This window comes from Grampus griseus (genome assembly GCF_964374135.1).
Source record: "Grampus griseus genome assembly, chromosome: Y".
Lineage (NCBI taxonomy): Eukaryota > Metazoa > Chordata > Mammalia > Artiodactyla > Delphinidae > Grampus > Grampus griseus.
Window position 1 is genome coordinate 11,877,679 of NC_139016.1, and position 22,589 is coordinate 11,900,267.

At 39.5% G+C, this 22,589-nt stretch overlaps 1 protein-coding gene across 4 annotated transcripts in view; it reads right to left on the reverse strand.

The window, feature by feature from the left end:
* LOC309817720 (lysine-specific demethylase 6A-like) overlaps window positions 1-22,589 on the reverse strand; it is a 163,069-nt gene that overhangs the window by 114,474 nt on the left and 26,006 nt on the right. For all 4 annotated transcript variants that reach the window (XM_082646987.1, XM_082646986.1, XM_082646985.1 and 1 more), the window contains exon 4: window positions 4,183-4,232. In XM_082646987.1, coding sequence (XP_082503113.1) covers window positions 4,183-4,232 — 50 coding nt within the window. The remainder of the gene's footprint in view (window positions 1-4,182; window positions 4,233-22,589) is intronic.

Sequence of the window (22,589 nt, forward strand, 5' to 3'; positions counted from 1 at the left end):
CACACAGAAACGAAGACCCAACCCAGCAAAAATAAATAAATTAATTAATAAACACCTACCAGGGTTTCCCTGGTGGCGCAGTGGTTGAGAGTCCGTCTGCCGATGCAGGGGACACAGGTTCGTGCCCTGGTCCAGGAGGATTCCCACATGCTGCGGAGCAGCTGGGCCCGTGAGCCATGGCCGCTGAGCCTGCGCGTCCGGAGCCTGTGCTCCGCAACAGGAGAGGCCACAACAGTGAGAGGCCAGCGTACCGCAAAAAAAAAAAATAATAAAATAAAATAAAATAAAACAAAATAAAATAAACACCTACCAACAACATCTTAAAAAAAAAAAGAATACACTCCTGAATAACCAGTAAGTCAAACTAAGAATCAAATTCTCAATAGACACAGAAAAGAAATCTGACCAGGGGCTTCCCTGGTGGCGCACTGGTTGAGAGTCCGCCTGCTGATGCAGGGGACACGGGTTCGTGCCCCTGTCTGGGAAGATCCCACATGCCGCGGAGCAGCTGGGCCCGTGAGCCATAGCCACTGAGCCTGCGCGTCCGGAGCCTGTGCTCGGCAAAGGGAGAGGCCACAACAGTGAGAGGCCCGTGTACCGCAAGAAAAAAAAAGAAATTTGACCAAACACATCACCTTTTCATGATTAAAAAAACATAACTGAATAAAATTAGAAAGAAACTTCAACTTGATAAAAGATAGCTAAGAGGGCTTCCCTGGTAGCGCAGCAGTTAAGAATCCACCTGCTGCTCTATTTACAATAGCCCGGAGATGGAAACAACCTAAGTGCCCATCATCGGATGAATGGATAAAGAAGATGTGGCACATATATACAATGGAATATTACTCAGCCATAAAAAGAAATGAAATTGAGCTATTTGTAATGAGGTGGATAGACCTAGAGTCTGCCATACAGAGTGAAGTCAGAAAGAGAAAGACAAATACCGTATGCTAACACATGTATATGGAAAGTAAGAAAAAAAAATGTCATGAAGAACCTAGGGGTAAGACAGGAATAAAGACACAGACCTACTAGAGAACGGACTTGAGGATATGGGGAGGGGGAAGGGTGAGCTGTGACAAAGCGAGAGAGAGGCATGGACATATATACACTACCAAACGTAAGGTAGATAGCTAGTGGGAAGCAGCCGCATAGCACAGGGAGATCAGCTCGGTGCTTTGTGACCGCCTAGAGGGGTGGGATAGGGATGGTGGGAGGGAGGGAGATGCAAGAGGGAAGAGATATGGGAACATATGTATATGTATAACTGATTCACTTTGTTATAAAGCAGAAACTAACACAGCATTGTAAAGCAATTATACCCCAATAAAGATGTTAAAAAAAAAAAAAAGAATCCACCTGCCAATGCCAGGGGACATGGGTTCGAGCCCTTGTCCGGGAAGATTCCACATGCAGTGGAACAACTAACCCCATGCGCCACAACTACTGAGCCTGCGCTCTAGAGCCCGTAAGCCTCAACTACTGAGGCCCGCAAGCCTAAAGTCCCTGCTCCATAACAAGAGAAGCCACCACAATGAGAAGCCCCACGCACTGCAACGAGAGAGTAGCCCCTGCTCGCCATAACTAGAGAAAGCCCGTGCGCAGCAACGAAGATAAATAAAATAAAATAAATAAGTTAAATAAATAAATGTTTAAAAAGATAGAAATAAGTGTCAAGTGATGAACTTCCCTGGTGATCCAGTGGTTGGGAGTCTGCTTCCCAATGCAGGGGACACAGGTTCGATCCCTAGTCGGGGAACTAAGATCCCACATTCTGCAGGGCAACTAAGCCTGCGTCCTGGAACTACTGAGCCCACACACTGTGGAGCCCACATGATGCAACTAGGGAGCCCACGTGCTGCGACTACAGAGCCCACACGCTCTGGAGCCTACGTTCCACAACCAAAGAGAAGCCCGCACACCACAATGAAAGATCCCGCATGCCACAACTAAGACCCGACACAGCCAAAAAATAAATAAATAAATATTTTTTAAAAATTAAAAGTAAAGTGAAATTATGAAAATAATTCTATTTATAATAAAATATGGTTCAACTATATGTTATCCACAAGACAAAATTTACATTCAAAGATACAAGTAGTTTAAAAGAAATAGTTTTTCATGTGTGGTACCAACACAAAAACAGGCATAAAAGATCAACAGAACCTAAAGTTTAGAAATAAACTGTTTTCCGTTTCTTTGAACAGAAAGTCTAGAAATAAACCAACAGATTTGTGGCCAAGACTGGTGACAACAGTGTCAAGATCATCCAGTTGGGGAAAGAATTTTCTTTTCAACAAACACTGCTAGGACAACTACATATCCACCTGTAAAACAATAAAGTTGAAACCTTACCTTACACCACACACAAAAAAATTAACTTAAAATGATCAAGAACATAAGAGAGCTAAAACTACAAAACCTTTAAAAGAAGAATGTGGATAAAACTTTATGACTTGGATTGGTACTGTATATATGGTACAAGCAACAAAAGAAAAAAAAAGCTATATGGGAATTCATAACAAAACTTTTGTGCCTCAAAGAACTCTATTAAACATGAAAAAAAGACAACCTAGAGAATAAGAAAACATCAGCAAGTCAACTAGATATATAAATAATATTGCAACTCAATTTAAAAGGGGCAAAGAATCTGAATAGACATTTCTCAAAACAAACAAACACCAATGTCCAACAAACAAACAAGAAGATGTTTTAACACTGTTAGTCATAAGGGCAATGAAAATGAAAACTAAAGTGAGAAAACATGTTACACCCATTAGGATGGTGGAATTTAGAAAAGACAGAACAAATGTTGGCAAGAATACGGAGAAAATTAGGTCTTCCTACAACGAGTCAGAATGTAACATGGTGGAATCACTCTAGAAATTAGTTTAACAGATCATCAAAAAGTTAACAGCACAGCAAAATTCAACTCTGAGGCATACTTCCAAAAGGAATGAAAATATGTCTTCAAACAAAAACAGGGACACAAATGCTCAGATCAGCATGATTCATAGCCAAGGAGGAGAGACAGCAAATGTCCATCAACCGACGGAATAAATAAAATTAATATCCATAAATTGTAATTTATAGTTCTAAAAAGGAATGAAGTACTACTGCTGATACATGCTACAGCAGACACAAACCTTGAAAACACTAAGTGAAAAAAGGAGTCCAGACTAGACAAACATACAGAAACACAAAGTAAATGAACACTTTCTTAAGAAAGGGATCATGGGGGACTGAGAGAGAATACTTATTTTCATTATTGTATGATAAAAATATTTTATATAGTCTAAAATCAAAGGTGGTAAAGGATACACAAACTTTGTGAATATATTAAAAATAATTAAATTGTACCCTTCAAATGGGTGTATTCTATGGTAGATGAATCATACTTCTATAATACTGTTATAAAAAAAGAATAGTAGTAAATCTAAATAAACTTATGTGAATGTTTCTGGATTAAATAAACCTTCATACTTAACTGTTTCTTTCCACTCCAAGTACTTCACAAAAGCCAGCAACAATTTCAGTTACATTAGGGGTCAACACATGGGTTTTCAAACTCCTTGGGTAACCTAAAATTTCTTTGCAGGTAACATAACACTACCTATAACTAATTCTCATAGAAGTGATATATAGAACGGATATTATAGGTTATATCCTATTATAAGATAAATTTGTTTTGAAAAGCAATCTATTATTTAGCTATCTGTATCATATTTGAAAGCACATATGCATTGAAAGATTAATCTGCTAGCTAGTTAAACTTTACTGCTTAAATTAAGATAAAACAGTGGATAATTTATCCTTACACTCCATTCTTACTTAGGTAGATTTTCTAACATGGATGACTTTAATTCTCCTCAGAGATACAACCATAGCCTTTTAGCCTGATTCACCCATCTTTAAAATCACCATTATGCATCCTTCATCTATTCCCAGCTACACACTTTTAAAAAAGGAACAGATTTTTTTTTACTTGATTTTGTTATTAAAGTATCACACTTAGAATGTCTTTTTAATTAGTCAGAAAAATACTAATTACGAACAATATACTTCACACAAAACAGCTGGCACAAAATACCTTTCTCCCCCTTTCCATGTTCCTTACTTAGAATTAGTATTTCATATAATTTGCCCCAAAATAACAAAATTGGTATTCAAAGGTGCACTAACCTTCCAGTAGTCAGACTGTAAACTGTAGTATCTCTGATAAGCAGATAATGCTGAAAAAGGGAAAATAGTTATTAGTCCAATTATGTCCTATTTAAAAAGCCACAACACAGATTTTAATATTTTAATACAAGCTGCCCATCATACCTGCCTTTCCACAGTTATATAAACAGCAAACAATTTAAAGTTTATGCCCTACCAAGTTAATCACCTATGGAAATAATAATTATAATGGAAAAATAAATAACCTACAGGAGCCCAGGTATATAAACCATCATCAAATCTCATCCTTGCACTCAGAAAAATGTAAAACCTTGGCACTTACTTTAATTCACTTGATCTCCCTGATCAACCAAATGTCATGAAAATTTTCTAAGTCTGTTTTTACACACTATAATGAATTTTCTCAAAATCCAACACTTTCCAGAAAGATGAAACCTGAGCTGTAATAAACCCTTGTTTCTGGTGCTTTCTTTCACATAATCAATATCATCTTGGGCTACTAGCTTCAATGTAATTCCAAGATGGTTATTCCCACACTCCCTAACCATCTAAAGGCAAAAAAGTCTGGAATCACATAAAGAAGTTCCTGTCAGCCTAAAAAAAAGGCACATAAGGCAAAAAGGTAAATAGGAAGTCACATAAGCCAGGGCTCCCCAGCCGCCGGGCTGTGAACTAGTACAGTCCTTGGCGTGTTAGGAACAGGGCCATACAGCAGGAGGTGAGCAGCAGAAAAGCAAGCAAAGCTTCACGTGCCACTCCCCGTCGCTCACATTACCACATGAACCATCTGCGACCACTGCTACCCCACTATCCCACCCCCCATCTGTGGAAAAATCCACGAAACCGGTCCCTGGTGTCAAAAAGGTTGGAAACCGCTAAGATAAGCACATCAGAATTAGTGGGGACATTCTTTAAAACTAAGAACAACAGGAAACTCCATCGTGATTCCAAAGGAATAAGAATGTCTTTGAACTATTTGTTAAAGTTCCCAAGGGATAACGTTTAGAATGAAATACACTTAGGAATGAACACTGCCTTAAAGTCAAAGTAAAATAAGAATATTACACTACACGAAAGGAAGAGCAGATTGTACACAAGTATTGTAACACTGAGGATTTTCATATCTTCAACAATCATTTTTATGAATTTCAGACATTTTCTCAATAAAGCCAAAAACATCTAATATCCTTTCATGAAAATAACTAGAGTTAAGAGAAAACAAGACTTAATGAGAAAAACTTGCTTTTTCAAGTATTATCATAAAATTATAATAATAATAATTTCAAGATAACCAAATGTGTGGTTAAAAGACACTACTATATATGCTAATCACTGCGTACAACACATCTGAGAACGGACTGACTAAAATATTTGTTTTTACAAAAAAATTTGAAGGAGCAAGGCTAACACAAGAAGTCACAGATTACCAAAGCAGACTCTCACGGAGAGAATCAACCCTAGAAACAAGTGTCAGGGTACAAAAGTTCACGGCAGACATGCCTGAGATTTAAACATCCAGGGCTCCCAGGCAAACGAGGAGCCCCACAATACTCCAAGACTTTCTTCTAGGGGCCCAGTAATATTGCCACATGTTAACCTGAGAAAAAGCTCCACAAGCTTCTGGCCAAAGAATGGGAAAAAGAACAATTTTTAAATACCCCAGAGCATTCTGGTCGTAACAATCCGGAAAGTAAGAAAAATAATTCCAGCCCACTCCAGTCATCCTATCCAACCTAGAAGGAAGAAAACTGAGAAATTCTGATGCAATTCACTTTGCAAAGGCATAGGCTAACTAAAAAGACTGAGACCTAATCATAAGACTACAGAACACTTTTCCCTCCCCTAACACCTTGCTACCCCATTACTAAAGGCCTATTTACAGCAGTTCTTTTTAACTCGACATGGTACATCATGTCGAGATACCAAGAAAAAATTACAAGGCACACCAAAATAAAAAAAAAAAAGAGAGAGATAGAAAGAAGCAAGGGGCACAGCAAGCATCAGAAACAGATGTGGCACTGATGTTGGAATTATCACATCAGGAAATTTAAAACAAGTACAACTAATATGCTAAGGATATGTAATATATAAAGTAGAGAGCATACAAGAATGGAAAAACAATGTAAACAGAGATATAGAAGGCCAACAATTTCAAGTAGAAATGCTAAAGATCAAAAACACTATAACAAAAATTATGAGAGTCGCAGTAGATTAGATAGATACTGCTAAGGAAACGGTATCTGAGATAGAGGATTTATCAAAAAAATCCTCAAAAACCCCTAAAAAGGGAAGATGGGGGAAAAAAGAATATAATATCCAAGGCTGTGGGACAACTAGCAAAGGTTTAACAAATGTGTTACTATCCTAACAAAAGATAAAGAAATACTATACTATCAAAAGATAAATAAAGGAAGAGAGCACAGGAATTATTTGGAACAATAATGAATGAGAATTTCCCCCAAATTAATGTGAGACAATAGACTATAGATTCAGGAAGCTCAGAGAACACCAAGCAGGGAAAATGACCAAAGCAAAAAAATACACTGAGGCATATTTTCAAACTGCAGAAAATGTTTATTTAAAAAAAAAAAAAAAAAAAGACCATGGATACATGGATAGTAAGGCTAATGTATCTTTTGTTTTGTTTTTTTGACTGTAATAATAAGAACTGTATTGAATGATGTCTTGAGAGGGGAAAAGTAGTGGATAGGAATGATGACAACAGAAACAGCTCGGAAAAGATAATTCAAACCTATCTTCAGTTAACAAAGCCAATTATTGACATATAAAGAAATGGGGAAAGTCAAGAAAATAGATGCTTCTAAATCTGTTGATGAAGTTTTTGATGAAGCTGTGAAGATTTTTGACAAAGAAGGCTAACTCTAAACCTGAAAGCATCCTTTAAATAATGCTTGAAAATACTGCTTTGATAGCTGCTATCACAACCCGTTTTTTACATCTCAATTAATGTAATCGAGATGTATAATTACATCTCAATTAATGGCCAGAAAGTACGTAATAAGACAAATTAAATTTTTAATATTTTTTTTGGAGGGGGAGGGTCACAGGAGTAGACAGTAAATTTGAGTCTAACTTCATCTTAGTTACGGTGCTCACAAAACAAAAAAGGGCATTAGCTAGTTTTTGTTTTTACTCAAAAAGAATATCCCTTTTATTAGTTTATAGTTTATGCCTTCTGTGACCAAAACTTTTAGTATGTCTATCCCTTAGTAATTACAACATGCTTGGATTAGAGATTCCCCGCGTCTTTTTCTCTTGAAGGTTTTAAATTCCCAGCATATTAAATTGTAGGCCAAATTCCAAAAGAACTTTTCATGGGGTCAGTTCCAGCACAATGTGTTTGGTAAACTAACTCATGAAATGAATTCCCATAAGTGTTTGAGTATTTATCAAATAACTGACCATTTCCGATAGAAAAGTAAGAAAACTTAGGCTTCGTTTTACTGCACCTTGTACAAAGTTGTGTGACAGGGCACAGTCTTTGCTTCCAGGGATTGGGATGGGGGCACTGCGGGGACCTGGCAGAATTATCACCTTTATTCTGACATAAATCTGAGGGTAAGGGGCAAGCATCACACCCTGGACATGTATTCCTTATGCTCTATTATATAATGTTATTAATGATTAAACTGATCTTAACAAAATTCCTAGCAGTGGAACCTTGAAATGCATGTACTTAGATTTATGGTCAAATTTTTTAGTTAGCATTTTAATTTTACTTCAAAGTTATTTTCTTTGTTTTCCAGACTAAGCATAGGGTTAGTACAAAGGAGACCAAATCTAATGGTTACATTTCCCATTTGTATTTTATTTTCTTGAATATTTTTTTCATAGTACTTTAAGAAGATTTAAAAATCAATGCACTTTGGTCAGAAAAACAACACATTTATCGTATTTAAAAAACACACAAAGAACTCTTGAAACTCAACCATGGGAAAACAGCCTGATAAAAAATGCACCAGAGAACTTAACAAACACCTCACCAAAGAAGAGATACAGAGGGTAAAAAATCATAAGATGCTTTCCATCATGTCATCAGGGAAATGCAAATTAAAGCTATATACTTATTTAGAAAGGCCAAAATCAAAAACACTGACCATACCAAATAATGGCGAGGCTGTGGAACAGAAACTCATTCACTCCTAGGGAAAGCAAAAATGGTACAGCCAATGGAAAACAGTCTGGCAGTTTCTTACAAAGCTTACACATACTGCTATCATATGATCCAGCAATCATACTTTTTACCCAAAGGAGATGAAAACTTTATATCACTATGAAAATCTGCACATGGAGTTGCCTCTTGCCCAAGTTCCCATTTTAAAGTTTAGATATCTCCCTTTAAGGAAACAGGCTGTCAATCTTTCTTTCTCCAGCTCATCAACATGCTGCAGAAGCTATATTCCAAGCAAGTGCAAATGACAGCTAGGGCTACTTTGCTCTACAAGCTCACATTCATGGGATGGAAGCTCTAATGCACAAACAGCAGAGAAACCTATGTTCTCTAATTGCCCTTACCTATATCATACATGGAGGGAGACTCCATGTCAGGAGAGGCAAGGTACCTGTCTAACACCTGCTACTATATCAGAGGATCATTCCAAAAGAACAAGGCCATTTATCCCACACTCCAGTCCTGGAAAACTGAGGCAGAGGTTCTATGTTATAGAACACAGAACTCAGTGGCTGTCCCTAAATGACTGAATTTACAAGGAAAAGAGGTTAGAAAAGTTAAAAACTAACACTATTGTTGAAACCAATGTAAACTTTTTCATATTAAGTAATTAAGAGGAGGTTGTTAGCTCTAAGAAAGCAAAAATCAAGTACCTGACAAACGAGTTGTACCCACAATACTATATAAATAACTCTCAAAACTCAATAATAAAACATATAAAACAAAAAGTGTAATAATAAAAGAAAAACATCACAGACTAAGACAGCAAATAAGCACAGGAAAAGATGTTCACCATCATTATGGAAATGAATCATACTAACAATAACAAGTTCTGACAAAGATAAAGAGCAACCATGATTCTCATAAACTGCTATTGTAAATGCAAACTTGGAACAGCTACTTTGGGAAATCATAAGCAATTTGCTGTAAAGTTATAACAAACTTACCAGCAATGCACTGACCCAGAAATTCACTCCTAAGTGAAATTAAAACTTAAATTCATACAAAAACCGGTATGTAAAAATTTTAGGCACTTTTTCCACAACTGCCAAACTTCCTTCAATGGGTGTTGGGGTACACAAACTGTCGAACATCCAGACTACAGACTATTGTTCAGCAATACCAAGTAAATATCAATACACCCAATAACATGAAGAAATCTCAAGTGTGTCATGCTAAATTAACAAAGTTCAAACTCAAAACATTGTCTAAAATCATCCTAACAGAAAACAAAGCCCAGGTCTCTGATAATTCTGTGGCGTCAACGTATCAGAACTGTACTATTTGCCTCCAAACTTCTTAGGTGAAAGAGAAAAATGCTAAATACACAGATCACTCATGGTACTTTTAATAAAGGATAGTTCATTAATTATTTTAAGTCTTTATTGAATTGGTTACAATATTGCTTCTGTTTCAGGCTTTCGCTTTTTTGGCCCCAAGACATATGGGAGCTTAGCTCCCAGACCAGGAATTGAACCCACACCCCGCTGCATTGAAAGGCAAAGTCTCAACCACCCGACTGCCAGGTAAGTCCCTAAAGGATGGTTTAAAAAGAAGTAATTTTAGAGCTTCCCTGGTGGCGCAGTGGTTGAGAGTCCGCCTGCTGATGCAGGGGACACGGGTTCATGCCCCGGTCCGGGAAGATCCCATATGCCGCAGAGTGTCTGGGCCCGTGAGCCATGGCTGCTGAGCCTGCGCGTCCGGAGCCTATGCTCCGCAATGGGAAAGGCCACAACAGTGAGAGGCCTGCGTACCGCAAAAAAAAAAAAAAAAAAAAAAAGTAATTCTAAAAGACACAACTAACTTTTTTATAAAACTATAAATGAAAAATGCAAATAAAAATCAAATCAAGCCAAAGTATCAAATACAGACCAAATTTTTGTATCTAATATTTAATGAGTAAGTTGACACATGATTCAAAACAATTATTAAAAATTATCCTTCTGAAAGAACATCTCTCTGTGCCCATGGGCATACATAATCAATCAGTGTTCAACAGTTCTAGTCAGTGAAGCATATAAAGCTGAGTATGAACTTAAAACCACTGCAGGCACCAAAACAAATTATAAACAAAGTATATATCACTGAGACAGGTTGAGAACTGGGACCCTTTACTGCAGTGCTTGCTCCTCTACCTGTGCAACAATAAGGGACTAAAAATAACTGTGCACATGTACAGTTGGGGCAAATTATGAACAAGTTACAAAAAGACCAAAAACCACCTACCACAAGGTGCCAGGAGAAAAAACGGTACTGTGCACAATTTTCTGCACACAGCACCAATAAAGGGAATGAGCAGACCACCCAAGCCACCTCTCTGGCCTGACCCCTAGATCCGCCCCTACAGTCACCCCATTTAAGGGACCAGCTTATCCCCCTTAGGGAGTAAGCCACGGAACCTGTTAACTTGTTTCTGCTCCCCCCCGCCGCTGCAGTACTGAGTCCCAATAAAACTTTGCCTTTATTTCTCTTCTAGCCTCTTATCAATTTCTACAGATAAAGTCCAAGAACTATGGTCAGTAACATCACCAGCATATTTTATACCTTTTTATGACAACATATTAATGTCAGTACTGAATTTCCCTAATATATTGCTTAGCTAAACTTAAAAATTTTTTGTTTTTAGTACAATTATCAATAGCAGAGAACCATGAAACATACTAAGTACAGACTTAAATGACAAAGAAAGGTATATACTATACTAGTGCATAAAACTGTAACAGGCAAGAACAATTCTGACTCCATATTAGATGTTTTTTATTTTAATCTGTATTCTATTGCTTTTGCTTTGAGTTAAATTCAGGCCCATAGCCTGAAATATAGAGGATAGCCTATTCTCAAGGCTCTGACCTTTAAGAGTATACCACTTTTCCATTCACATAGAAATAAAAAGTTGCAGAACAGAGAATAACATATTTTTTGCTGGAGGTTTACAGGAACATCATGACCTGACCTGAGTGGACAACTATAAGAACAAAGGATTCCGATACCGAAAAGTATGCAACAAACAGCCACTCCTTTCCTCTTTTAGTATAAAAGAAGCCTGAATTCTGACTGGGGTAAGATGGTTCTCTAGGACAGTGGTGCCTAACTTTTTTGGCACCAGGGACCAGTTTCGTGGAAGACAATTTTTTCATGGACAGGGCGGAGGTGGGTGGGGGTGGTCAGGCAGTAATGTGAGGGATGGCGAGCGGCAGATGAAGCATCACTCCCTCTAGTGATCGGGGATTGGGGACCCCTGCTCTAGGATATTAGTCTACCATCTTCTCGGTCTGCTGGCTTTCCAAATAAAGTCATTACCCCTTGCCCTACCAGCTCATCTCCCAATTTAATGGCCTGTTGTGTGGCAAGTAGAACAAGTTCGCACTCCGTAACGAAACTAGTACAGTATTATTAAAGCAAAGCATGGACAATAAGTATTCATTACTAAAAATAACCTAAGCTGAAGTAACATAATCAATTTTCTGATTTTGAAAAAGTTCAAAATTTAGAGAATTTTTAAGGGCCTAAAGGAAAGAAAGTATCAAGCTGAGAAATTAAGAGTTAATGATACACTTTAAATGCTAAGCTAAAGAGATTCCCAGGTGGCACAGTGGTTAAGAATCTGCCTGCCAATGCAGGGGACACGGGTTCAAGCCCTGGTCCAGGAAGATCCCACATGCCGCGGAGCAACTAAGTCCGTGTGCCACAACTACTGAGCCTGCGCTCTAGAGCCCGTGAGCCACAACTACTGAGCCTGCGTGCCCCAACTACTGAAGCCCGTGTGCGTAGAGCCCGTGCTCTGCAACAAGAGAAGCCACCGCAATGAGAAGCCCACGCACCGCAACGAAGAGTAGCCCCTGCTCGCCACAACTAGAGAAAGCCCACACGCAGAACGGAGACCCAGTGCAGCCAAAAATAAATAAATTTATAAAAGAAAAAAAATGCTAAGCTAAAAATTTAACTTCTAGGACAAGGGTTCTCCAAGTTTAATCCCAGATGACTCAGTTACCAATTCCACTAGGAAATCCACATCCTCAGGCCCTATCTCAGATATCAGTGAGTGAGAAAATCTGGGACTGGATCCCATCAATTGGTGTTTAACACACTGTAGGTTTCTGATACACTCTGAAATTTGATAAGCATTGTTTTAGGGGCTCAGAAGTGAAACTTCTACAAAGGGAGTTTGGAGCAGCTGGGCCCGTAAGCCATGGCCGCTGAGCCTGTGCGTCCGGAGCCTGTGCTCCGCAACGAGAGAGGCCACAACAGTGTGAGGCCCACGTACCACAAAAAAAAGAGAAAAAGAAAAATAACAAAAAAAATCAGACAAAGGTATGTCACTGATCAAATAAAATTTATATTTTAAGGCAGGACAAGAGAATTTAAACATAAAATTCTCTCTGTGTGTCCATCTGAACCTCCTCCCTCTATCCCTAATGTGCAGGGTGCAACCTGCATTACACATTAACCAGACCTTCTTAAAGACTGGAGTGCCTGCTGAACCACAAGGTTAATTTTTTTCCAGTCTTCTAATGCTAGCAAATGTAACTTAAATAATAGTGCTCTTTCCAACTCTGTAGGGGTCCATGGTAACTTGCTGCTAGACTACACATCCTTGGTGAATTTTATGTAAAATGTCAGTATGTCATGTGATATATGATCCTTTGTCTCCTTTGTCTTGAAAATGTATTATGACTCTGCCTTCGACTTCTAATAGAACACTTCTCAGAGTGTCTGTCTCCTGGGTTATAATCCTCGATTTGCCTCAAATAAAATTATTTGTTTCTCTTCTTTATTTGGTTATTAATTCAAGTTTCATCAATATTTCCTTGGTGTAGCTGGCAAAATAACAGAGATGGGACACCTGGAGTCTACCCTGAACCAGCGCTTGCTACCAGCACAGGCCCTATGCCCCACCCCCATTCTCAGTATTCCTTAGGTGCTTTAGTGAGTTCTCCTGATATCCAAACATCATTGCTTTAAATGATGTCCTGAATTTTATTCGAATTGGTTTTCCTGGGACTTGGAGTCCTAAGGGGATACCAGTACATTTCCTGGGCAGGGGACACAGGGGAAACTGTAAAGTGAGCTGCGTTGGCCAGCCTCTTTTTTTAAATCTGTCTTAAATTGGAAAGATTATACATATGTGGTCTGAACTAACTGTTTGCTGGTGAAATGACAGACTGACCCTGCTCTGCTCAAAATAACAGAGACTTTTGCTCCTTCTGACCACAAGGAGTTCTCAGCTAACTGAGAATCTAGCAGAAGTGTCTGAGGATCAATCCTCTGCCATGTACTAGACCTACAGGAGATCCAACTACAACTACTAAGTAAATTCGGGAAGGGGGTGGGGGGAGACACAGACACAAGGGCACATGTACAATAAGGCTGATCACCTAGTGCTCTGAGCACCCACAGCAGTTTTAGACTGTTGGAGAGAGAAACCAACACATATAGAACACTTGAACCACAGCCAAGGGTACTCCTTGGGGAGCTAGACTCAGAAGGAGCTGATCCATCACACTGTCCTCAGAAAGTTGTTCACATCACATCTGACTTGGGCTCCCAAACAGAAACGGTGCCACAAAGGACAACCAGCTCACTGAAGGACAGCTGCTCACTGGAACTCCAGCTCTCTTCATGTACAATGGAGATGGAGCCAGTGCTTGCAAGCACTTGTCTGAGCTATTAAATGGCCAGGATCAAGCGCTTTTGACCTACCAAAATTATAGAAAAAACCAAATTGATAAAACATATTTTCAAACTTGTGACCTTGAGAGAAAAAAAATACTCCTAGAAGAAAGCTCTTAAGTAAACACAGCAAACATCACCTGACACTACAGTCTTGGCTCAATTATTAAAACCTAAAACTGGTATTCAGGGCCTCTCGCCATCTGAGATGGCCCACACTGTCTGCGGAGTGTGTTTCTCCCAAGGCCACTCTTACCTTTTGAGAAGGACTGCATTCTGTCTGTGGAATGTGTACCTCTCTAAATAAAACCATTGCTTCCTATCACTTCGTCTCTCACTGAATTCTTTCTATGATGAAACATAAAGAAGCTGAGCTTCATTAAGTCCTTGGGCCAGATGGTGGAGGAGAAGGACACGCACTCACGCCCTCTTGCAAGAGCACTGGAATCACAACTAACTGCTGAACAATCATCAACAGGAAGACATTGGAACTCACCAAAAAAGATCAACCGCATCCAAAGACAAAGAAGTCACAATGAGATGCTGGGAGGGGCGCAATCACAATAAAATCAAATCCCATAACCGCTGGGTGGGTGACTCACAGACTGGAGAACACTTATACCACAGAAGTCCACCCACTGGAGTGAAGGCTCTGATCCCCACGTCAGGCTTCCAAACCTGGGGGTCCAGCAACGGGAGGAGGAATTCCCAGAGAATCAGACTTTGAAGGTAGCAGGATCTGACTGCAGGACTTCCACAGGACTGGGGGAAACAGAGACTCCACTCCTGGAGGGCACACACAAAGTAGAGTGTGCATCGGGACCCAGGGGAAGGAGCAGTGACCCCATAGGAGACTGAACCAGACCTACCTGCTAGTGTTGGAGGGTCTCCTGCAGAGGCGGGGGGCGGGGGGGAAGCTGTGGCTCACCATGGGGACAAGGACACTGGCAGCAGAAGTTCTGGAAAGTACTCCTTGGCGTGAGCCCTCCCAGAGTCTGTCATTAGCCCCACCAAAGAGCCCAGGTAGGCTCCAGTGTTGGGTTGCCTCAGGCCAAACAACCAACAGGGAGGGAACCCAGCCCCACCCATCAGCAGACAAGCGGATTAAGGTTTTACTGAGCTTTGCCCACCAGAGCAACAGTCAGCTCTACCCACCACCAGTCCCCCCCATCAGGAAACTTACACAAGCCTCTTAGCCTCATCCACCAGAGGGCAGAGAGCAGAAGCAAGAAGAACTACAATCCTGTAGCCTGTGGAACAAAAACTACATTCACAGGAAGACAGACAAAATGAAAGGGCAGAGAACTATGTACCAGGTGAAGAAACAAGATAAAACCCCAGAAAAACAACTAAATGAAGTGGACACAGGCAACCTTCCAGAAAAAGAATTCAGAATAATAATAGAAAGGACAATCCAAGACATCAGAAAAAGAATGGAGGAAAAGATCGAGAAGATGCAAGAAATGTTAGCAAAGACCTAGAAGGATTAAAGAACAAACACCTAGAACAATTAAAGAACAAACAAACAGAGATGAACAATACAATTACCGAAATGAAAAATACACTAGAAACAATCAATAGCAGAATAACTGCGGCAGAAGAAGGGACAAGTGAACTGGAAGACAGAATGGTGGAATTCACTGCCATGGAACAGAACAAAAAAATAGAATGAGGAGGTGGCTGCTGTTGCAGGGCAGACTATGGCAACTCAGGAAGCCACTCCAGGAAGCCCGTCAGAGGAGACGAATGCTCTGGACATGCCATCAGATTATGTTGTAACAGAGACCCAGCCAGAAGGCCAACACTGAGGCTTTTATTTCTGAGAAAGCACTTTCTATTCCTTTCCCCTTTGATGTGGATCCAGCCCTGTGACTGACAGGGTCTTGGTGCTCCAGCATGGTGTCAGGCTTTTGTCCTGGACATTCAGGACAGTGGACCACAAGAGACCTCCTGGCCCCACATAATGTCAATCGGCAAGAGCTGTCCCAAAGATCTCTGTCTCAATGCTAAGACCCAGCTCCACCCAACAGCCAGCAAACTCCTAGTGTTGGATGTCCCATGCCAAACAACTAGCAATACAAAAACACAACCCCACCCACTAGCAGAGAAGCTGCCTAAAATGATACGAAGTTCACAGACACCCCAAAACACATCACTGGACGTGGCCCTGCACCCCAGAAAGACAAGATCCAGCCCCACTGACCAGAACACAGGCACCAGTCCCCTTCATCAGGAAGCCTACACAAGCCACTGAAAACAACCTCACCCACTGGGGGCAGACACCAAAAACAACGGGAACTACGAACCTGCAGCCTGTGAAAAGGAGACCCCAAACACAGTAAGTTAAACAAAATGAGAAGAGAAATATGCGGCAGATGAAGGAGCAGGTAAAAACTCACCAGACCTAACAAATGAAGACGAAATACACAGCCTATCTCAAAGAGAATTCAGAGTAATGATAGTAAAGATGATCTAAAATCTTGTAAATAAAATGGAGAAAATACAAGAAATGTTTAACAAGAACCTAGAAGAACTAAAGAGCAAACGAACAATGATAAAAAACACAGTAAATGAGATTAAAAATTCGCTAGAAGGAGTCAATAGAATAACTGAGGCAGAAGGAGTAAGTGACCTGGAAGATAAAACAGTGGAAATAACTACTGCAGAGCAGAAAAAAGAATAAAAAGAACGGGGGACAGCCTAAGAGACCTCTGGAACAACATTAAACACACCAACATTCAAATTACAGGAGTCCCAGAAAAAGAAGAGAAAACAAAAGGTTCTGAGAAAATATCTGAAGGATTATAGTTGAAAACTTCCCAAACATGGGAAAGGAAATAGTCAATCAAGTCCAGGAAGCGCACAGAGTCCCATACAGGATATTACTATACGCAGCAAGGATCTCATTCAGACTTCACGGAGAAATTAAAACCTGTACAGACAAACAAAAGTTAAGAGAATTCACCACCACCAAACCAGCTTTAAACCAAATGCTAAAGGAACTTCTCAAGGCAAGAAACACACAAAGACATACATAAACCAAACCCAAAACAATTAAGAAAATGGAATAGGAACATACATATCGATAATTACCTTCAGTGTAAATGGATTAAATTCTCCAACCAAAACTAAAAGACTGGCTAAATGGATACAAGAACAAGACCTGTATATATGCTGTCTACAAGAGACCCACTTCAGACCTAGGGACACATACAGACTGAAAGTGAGGGGATGGAAAAAGGTATACCATGCAAGTGGAAATCAAAAGAAAGCTGGAGTACCAATTCTCACATCACACAAAATAGACTTTAAAATCAAGACTATTACAACAAAGAAGGACACTACATAATGATCAAAGAATCAATCCAAGAAGATATAACAACTGTAAATACTTAGGCACACAAGATAGGCACACCTCAATACATAAGGCAAATGCTAACTAAGAGCCATAAAAGGGAAAATTGACAGTAACATAATAATGTTAGAGAACTTTAACACCCCACTTTCACAGAACATCCAAGATGAAAATAAATAAGGAACCACAAGCTTTAAATGACTCATTACACCAGAAGGACTTAACTGATATTTATGGGACATTCCATCCAAAACCAACAGAATATACTTTCTTCTCAAGCACTCATGGAACATTCTCCAGGATAGATCACATCTTGGGTCACAAATCAAGCCTTGGTAAATTTAAGAAAACTCAAATTGTAACAAATATCTTTTCCAAAAACAATGCTGTGAAACTACATTTCAATTACAGGAAAAAAACTGTAAAAAATACACACACATGCAGGCCAAACAATATGCTACTAAATAAGCAACAGATCACTGAAGAAATCAAAGAGGAAATCAAAAAATACCTAGAAACAAATGACAATGAAAACACGACAACCCAAAACTTATGGGATGCAACAAAAGCAGTTCTAAGCAGGAAGTTTACAGCAATACAATCATACCTGAAGAAACAAGAAACATCTCAAATAAACAACCTAAACTTACACCTAAAGCAATTACAGAAAGAAGAACAAAAAAAACCAAGTTAGCAGAAGGAAAGAAATCATAAAGACAACATCAAAAAAAATGAAAAAGAAATGAAAGGATCAATAGCAAAGATCAATAAAACTATAATCTGGTTCTTTGAGAAGATAAACAAAATTGATAAACGATTAGCCAGACTCGTCACTAAAAAAAGGAGGGACTTCCCAGATGGCACAGTGGTTAAGAACGTGCCTGCCAATGCAGGAGACATTGGTTCGAGCCATGGTCCAAGAAGATCCCACATGTCAAGGAGCAACTAAGCACGTGCACCACAACTACTGAGCCCACGTGCCACAACTACTGAAGCCCATGCACCTAGAGCCCATGATCCGCAACCAGAGAAGCCACCGCAATGTGAAGCCCGAGCATGGCAAAGAAGAGTAGCTCCCGCTTGCCGCACCTAGAGAAAGTCCGGGGACAGCAACAAAAACCCAACGCAGCTGAAATTTAATTAATATTTTTAAAAAAGAAAAAAAAGAAGACTACTCAGATCAACATAATTAGAAATGGAAAGGGAGAAGTAAAATTTGACACAGCAGAATTACAGATGATCGTGAGAGATTAATATAAGCAACCATATGCCAATAAAATGGACAACATGGAAGAAATGGAAAAATTCTTAGAAAACCACAACCTTCCAAAACTGAACCAAAACAAATAGAAAATGTAAACACACCAATCACAAGCACTGAAATTGAAACTGTGATTAAAAGTCTTCCAACAAACAAAAGCCCAGGACCAGATGGCTTAACAGACGAATTCTATCAAACATTTGCAAAACAGCTAACAAGTCTCCTCCTCAAACTCTTCCAAAATATAGCAGAGGCAGGAACACTCGAAAACTCATTGTACAAAGCCACCAACACCCTGATACCAAAACCCGACAAAGATGTCACAAAAACAGAAAATACAGGCCAATATCACTGACGAACATAAATGCAAAAATCCTCAATAAAATACGAGCAAACAGAATCTAAAAACACATTAAAAGGATTATACACCATGATCAAGTGAGGTTTATCCCAGGAATGCAAGGATTCTTCGATATATGCAAATAAATCAATGTGATACACCATATTAACAAACTGAAAGATGAAAATCATATGATCATCTCAATAGATGCAGAAAAAGCTTTTGACAAAATTCAAAACCCATTTATGATAAAAGTTCACCAGAAAGTAGCCATAGAGAACCTACCTCAACATAATAAAGGCCATATGTGACAAACCCACAGGCAACGTAGTTCTCAGTAGTGAAAAACTGAAACCATTTCCTCTAAGATCAGGAACAAGAAAAGGTTGCCCACTCTCACCATTATTATTCAACAAACTTTTGGAAGTTTTAGCCACAGCAATCAGAGAAGAAAAAGTACAAAAAGGAATCCAAATCGGAAAAGTAGAGGTAAAATTGTCATTGTTCACAGATGACATAATACTGTATACAAAGATGATCCTAAAGATGCTACCAGAAAACTACTAGAGCTAATCCATGAATTTGGTAAACTAGCAGGATACAAAATTGATGCAGAGAATTCTCTTGCATTCTTATACACTAACGATGAAAAATTTGAAAGAGAATTAAGGAAACACTCCCATTTACCACTGCAACAAAAAGAATAAAATACCTAGGAATAAACCTACCTAAAGAAACAAACTGCAGGGCTTCCCTGGTGGTGCAGTGGTTGAGAGTCCGCCTGCCGCTGTAGGGGACACGAGTTTGTGCCCGCTCCAGGAAGATCCCACATGCCATGGAGCAGCTGGGTCCGTGAGCCATGGCCGCTGGGCCTGCGCGTTCAGAGCCTGTGCTCCACAATGGGAGAGGCCACAACAGTGAGAGGCCTGTGTATCGCAAAAAAAAAAAAAAGAAACAAACTGCATACAGTTTTCTGTATGCATAAAACTATAAGACCCTGATGAAAGAAATTAAGGATCATACAAACAAATGAAGCGATATACCATGTTCCTGGATAGGAAGAATCAACATTGTGAAAATGACTATACTACCCAAAGCAACCTACAGATTCAATGCAATCCCTATCAAACTACCAGTGGCATTTTTCACAGAACTAGAACAAAAAATCTCACAATTTGTATGGAAACACAAAAGACCCCAAATAGCCAAAAAAATCTTGAGAAAGACAAACGGTGCTGGAGGAATCAGGTTCCCTGACTTCAGATTATACTACAAAGATACAGTAATGAAGACAGTATGGTACTGGCACAAAAAGAGAAATACAGATCAATAGAACAGTGTTGAAAGCCCAGAGATAAAACCACGCAATTATGTTCTCCTTACCTTTGAAAAAGGAGGCAAGAGTATACAATGGAGAAAAGACAGTCTCTTCGATAAGTGGTGCTGGGAAAACTGGACTACTACATGTAAAATAATTAAATTAGAACACTTCCTAACACCATTCAAAAAAGTAAACTCAAAATGGATTAAAGACCTAAATGTAAGGCCAAACACTGTAAAACTCTTAAGAGGAAAACACAGACAGAACACTATGACGTAAATCACAGCAAGGTCCTTTTTGACCCACCTCCTAGAGAAATGGACATTAAAACAAAAATAAACAAGTGGGACCTAATGAAACTTAAAGTTGTGCACAGCAACGGAAACCACTCCATTGCCAACAAAATGAAAAGAATCCTCAGAATGGGAGAAAATATTTGCAAACGAAGCAACTGACAAAGAACTAATCTCCAAAATATAGAAGCAGCTCATGCAGCTCAATGACAAAAAAACAAAAAACCCAATTCATAAATGGGTGGAAGACCTAAACAGACGTTTCTCCATATACACATTGCCAACAAACACATGAAAAGATGCTCAACATCAGTAATTATTAGAGAATGCAAATCAACCCTACAATGAGGTATCACCTCACACTGGTTATAATGGTCATCATCAAAAAATCTACGAACAGGGGCTTCCCTGGTGGCGCTGTAGTTGAGAGTCTGCCTACCGATGCAGGGGACATGGGTTCGTGCCCCGGTCCGGGAAGATCCCACATGCCGCGGAGCGGCTGGGCCCATAAGCCATGGCCGCTGAGTCTGCGAGTCCAGAGCCTGTGCTCTGCAATGGGAGAGGCCACAACAGTGAGAGGCCTGCGTACCGTAAAAAAAAAAAAAAAAAAAAATCTACAAACAGTAAATGCAGGAGAGGGTGTGGAGAAAAGGGAACACTCTTGCACTGTGGGTGGGAATGTAAATTGATATAGCCACTATGAAGAACAGTATGGAGGTTCCTTAAAAAACTAAAAATAGAACTACCATACGACCAGCAATCACACTATAGGGCATATACTCTGAGAACACCATAATTCAAAAAGGGTCATGTACCACAATGTTCACTGCACACCTACAGCATGTGTTCCACAATGACAGAAGCCACCACAATGAGAAGCCCATGCACTGCAAGAAGAGTAGCCCCCCCTCTATCCACAACTAGAGAAAGCCCGTGCACAGCCAAAAAAACACAAAAAATAAAGAAAGAAAATATATGTTACCCATATTTAAAAAAAACAAAAAAAAATCAGTAATCTTTTGATGTTCCAACTACCTATTCTTTGCTGCAGAAACTCCTATACACCTGGGCTCCCCACCTTTTCTCTGTGGAGCAATCTCTCAGAGTTATCTGAGATGCTGTGTCCCAGGCTTAAGTCCTCAGTTTCTTCAACCAAATAAAACATAACTTTCAACGTTTTGGTTGTACATTTTTTCAGTCAACAGCTCAAACTTAGAGAAGATTATCAGTATTACCATCCAATGCCATGAATAAATGTCAGATTTTCAAATATTTCCTAACTTAAATGGAAAATTTTTTAAAACTCAAGAACAGAAATGAGAAATGCTGTTTGTGTTTTAGAACAATAAAAAGTATATTTGGCCTAAGGTCTCGTGATAGAGAGCTCCTAAAATACTTGGAATGTCCTGAGTGAAGAGTGGCTCTTAAGAGCCACTTTTGATTCACTTAATGCTAATGAGATGACTTAACAGCGAGCCCTTAGGTATCCTCAGGATGAGGCAGGTAGGTAGGAGAAAGCCTGCAGATTAAGCTCTATAATAAATTCCTGGAAACTGAGATTTGATGCATCCAATTCCTCAGGGAAATAAGTTCCTGAGCTCAGGAAACTTCCAGACCTTATCTATGTACCTCTTCATTTAGCTGTTCATTTGTATCCTTTACAATATCCCGTATAGTAAATTGGTAAATGTTTCCCTGAGCTCTGTGAGTCACTTTAACAAATAATTCAAATTCAAGGACGGGGTTTGGGAAACTCTGATTTACAGCTGGATCATCAGCAGGACACGTGACAACCCTGACACAACTGACTTCTAAAGAGGGGCAGTCACATGGGACTGAGTCCTTTACCTGTGGGATCTGTTTTATCTCCAGATAAATAGTGTCAAAATTGAGTAAAATTTATAGGAGAACAGTGACAACTGGAAAATTGCTCGATGGTGCTGGAAAACACGCCAGGGTTACTCTTCCGAAAAGT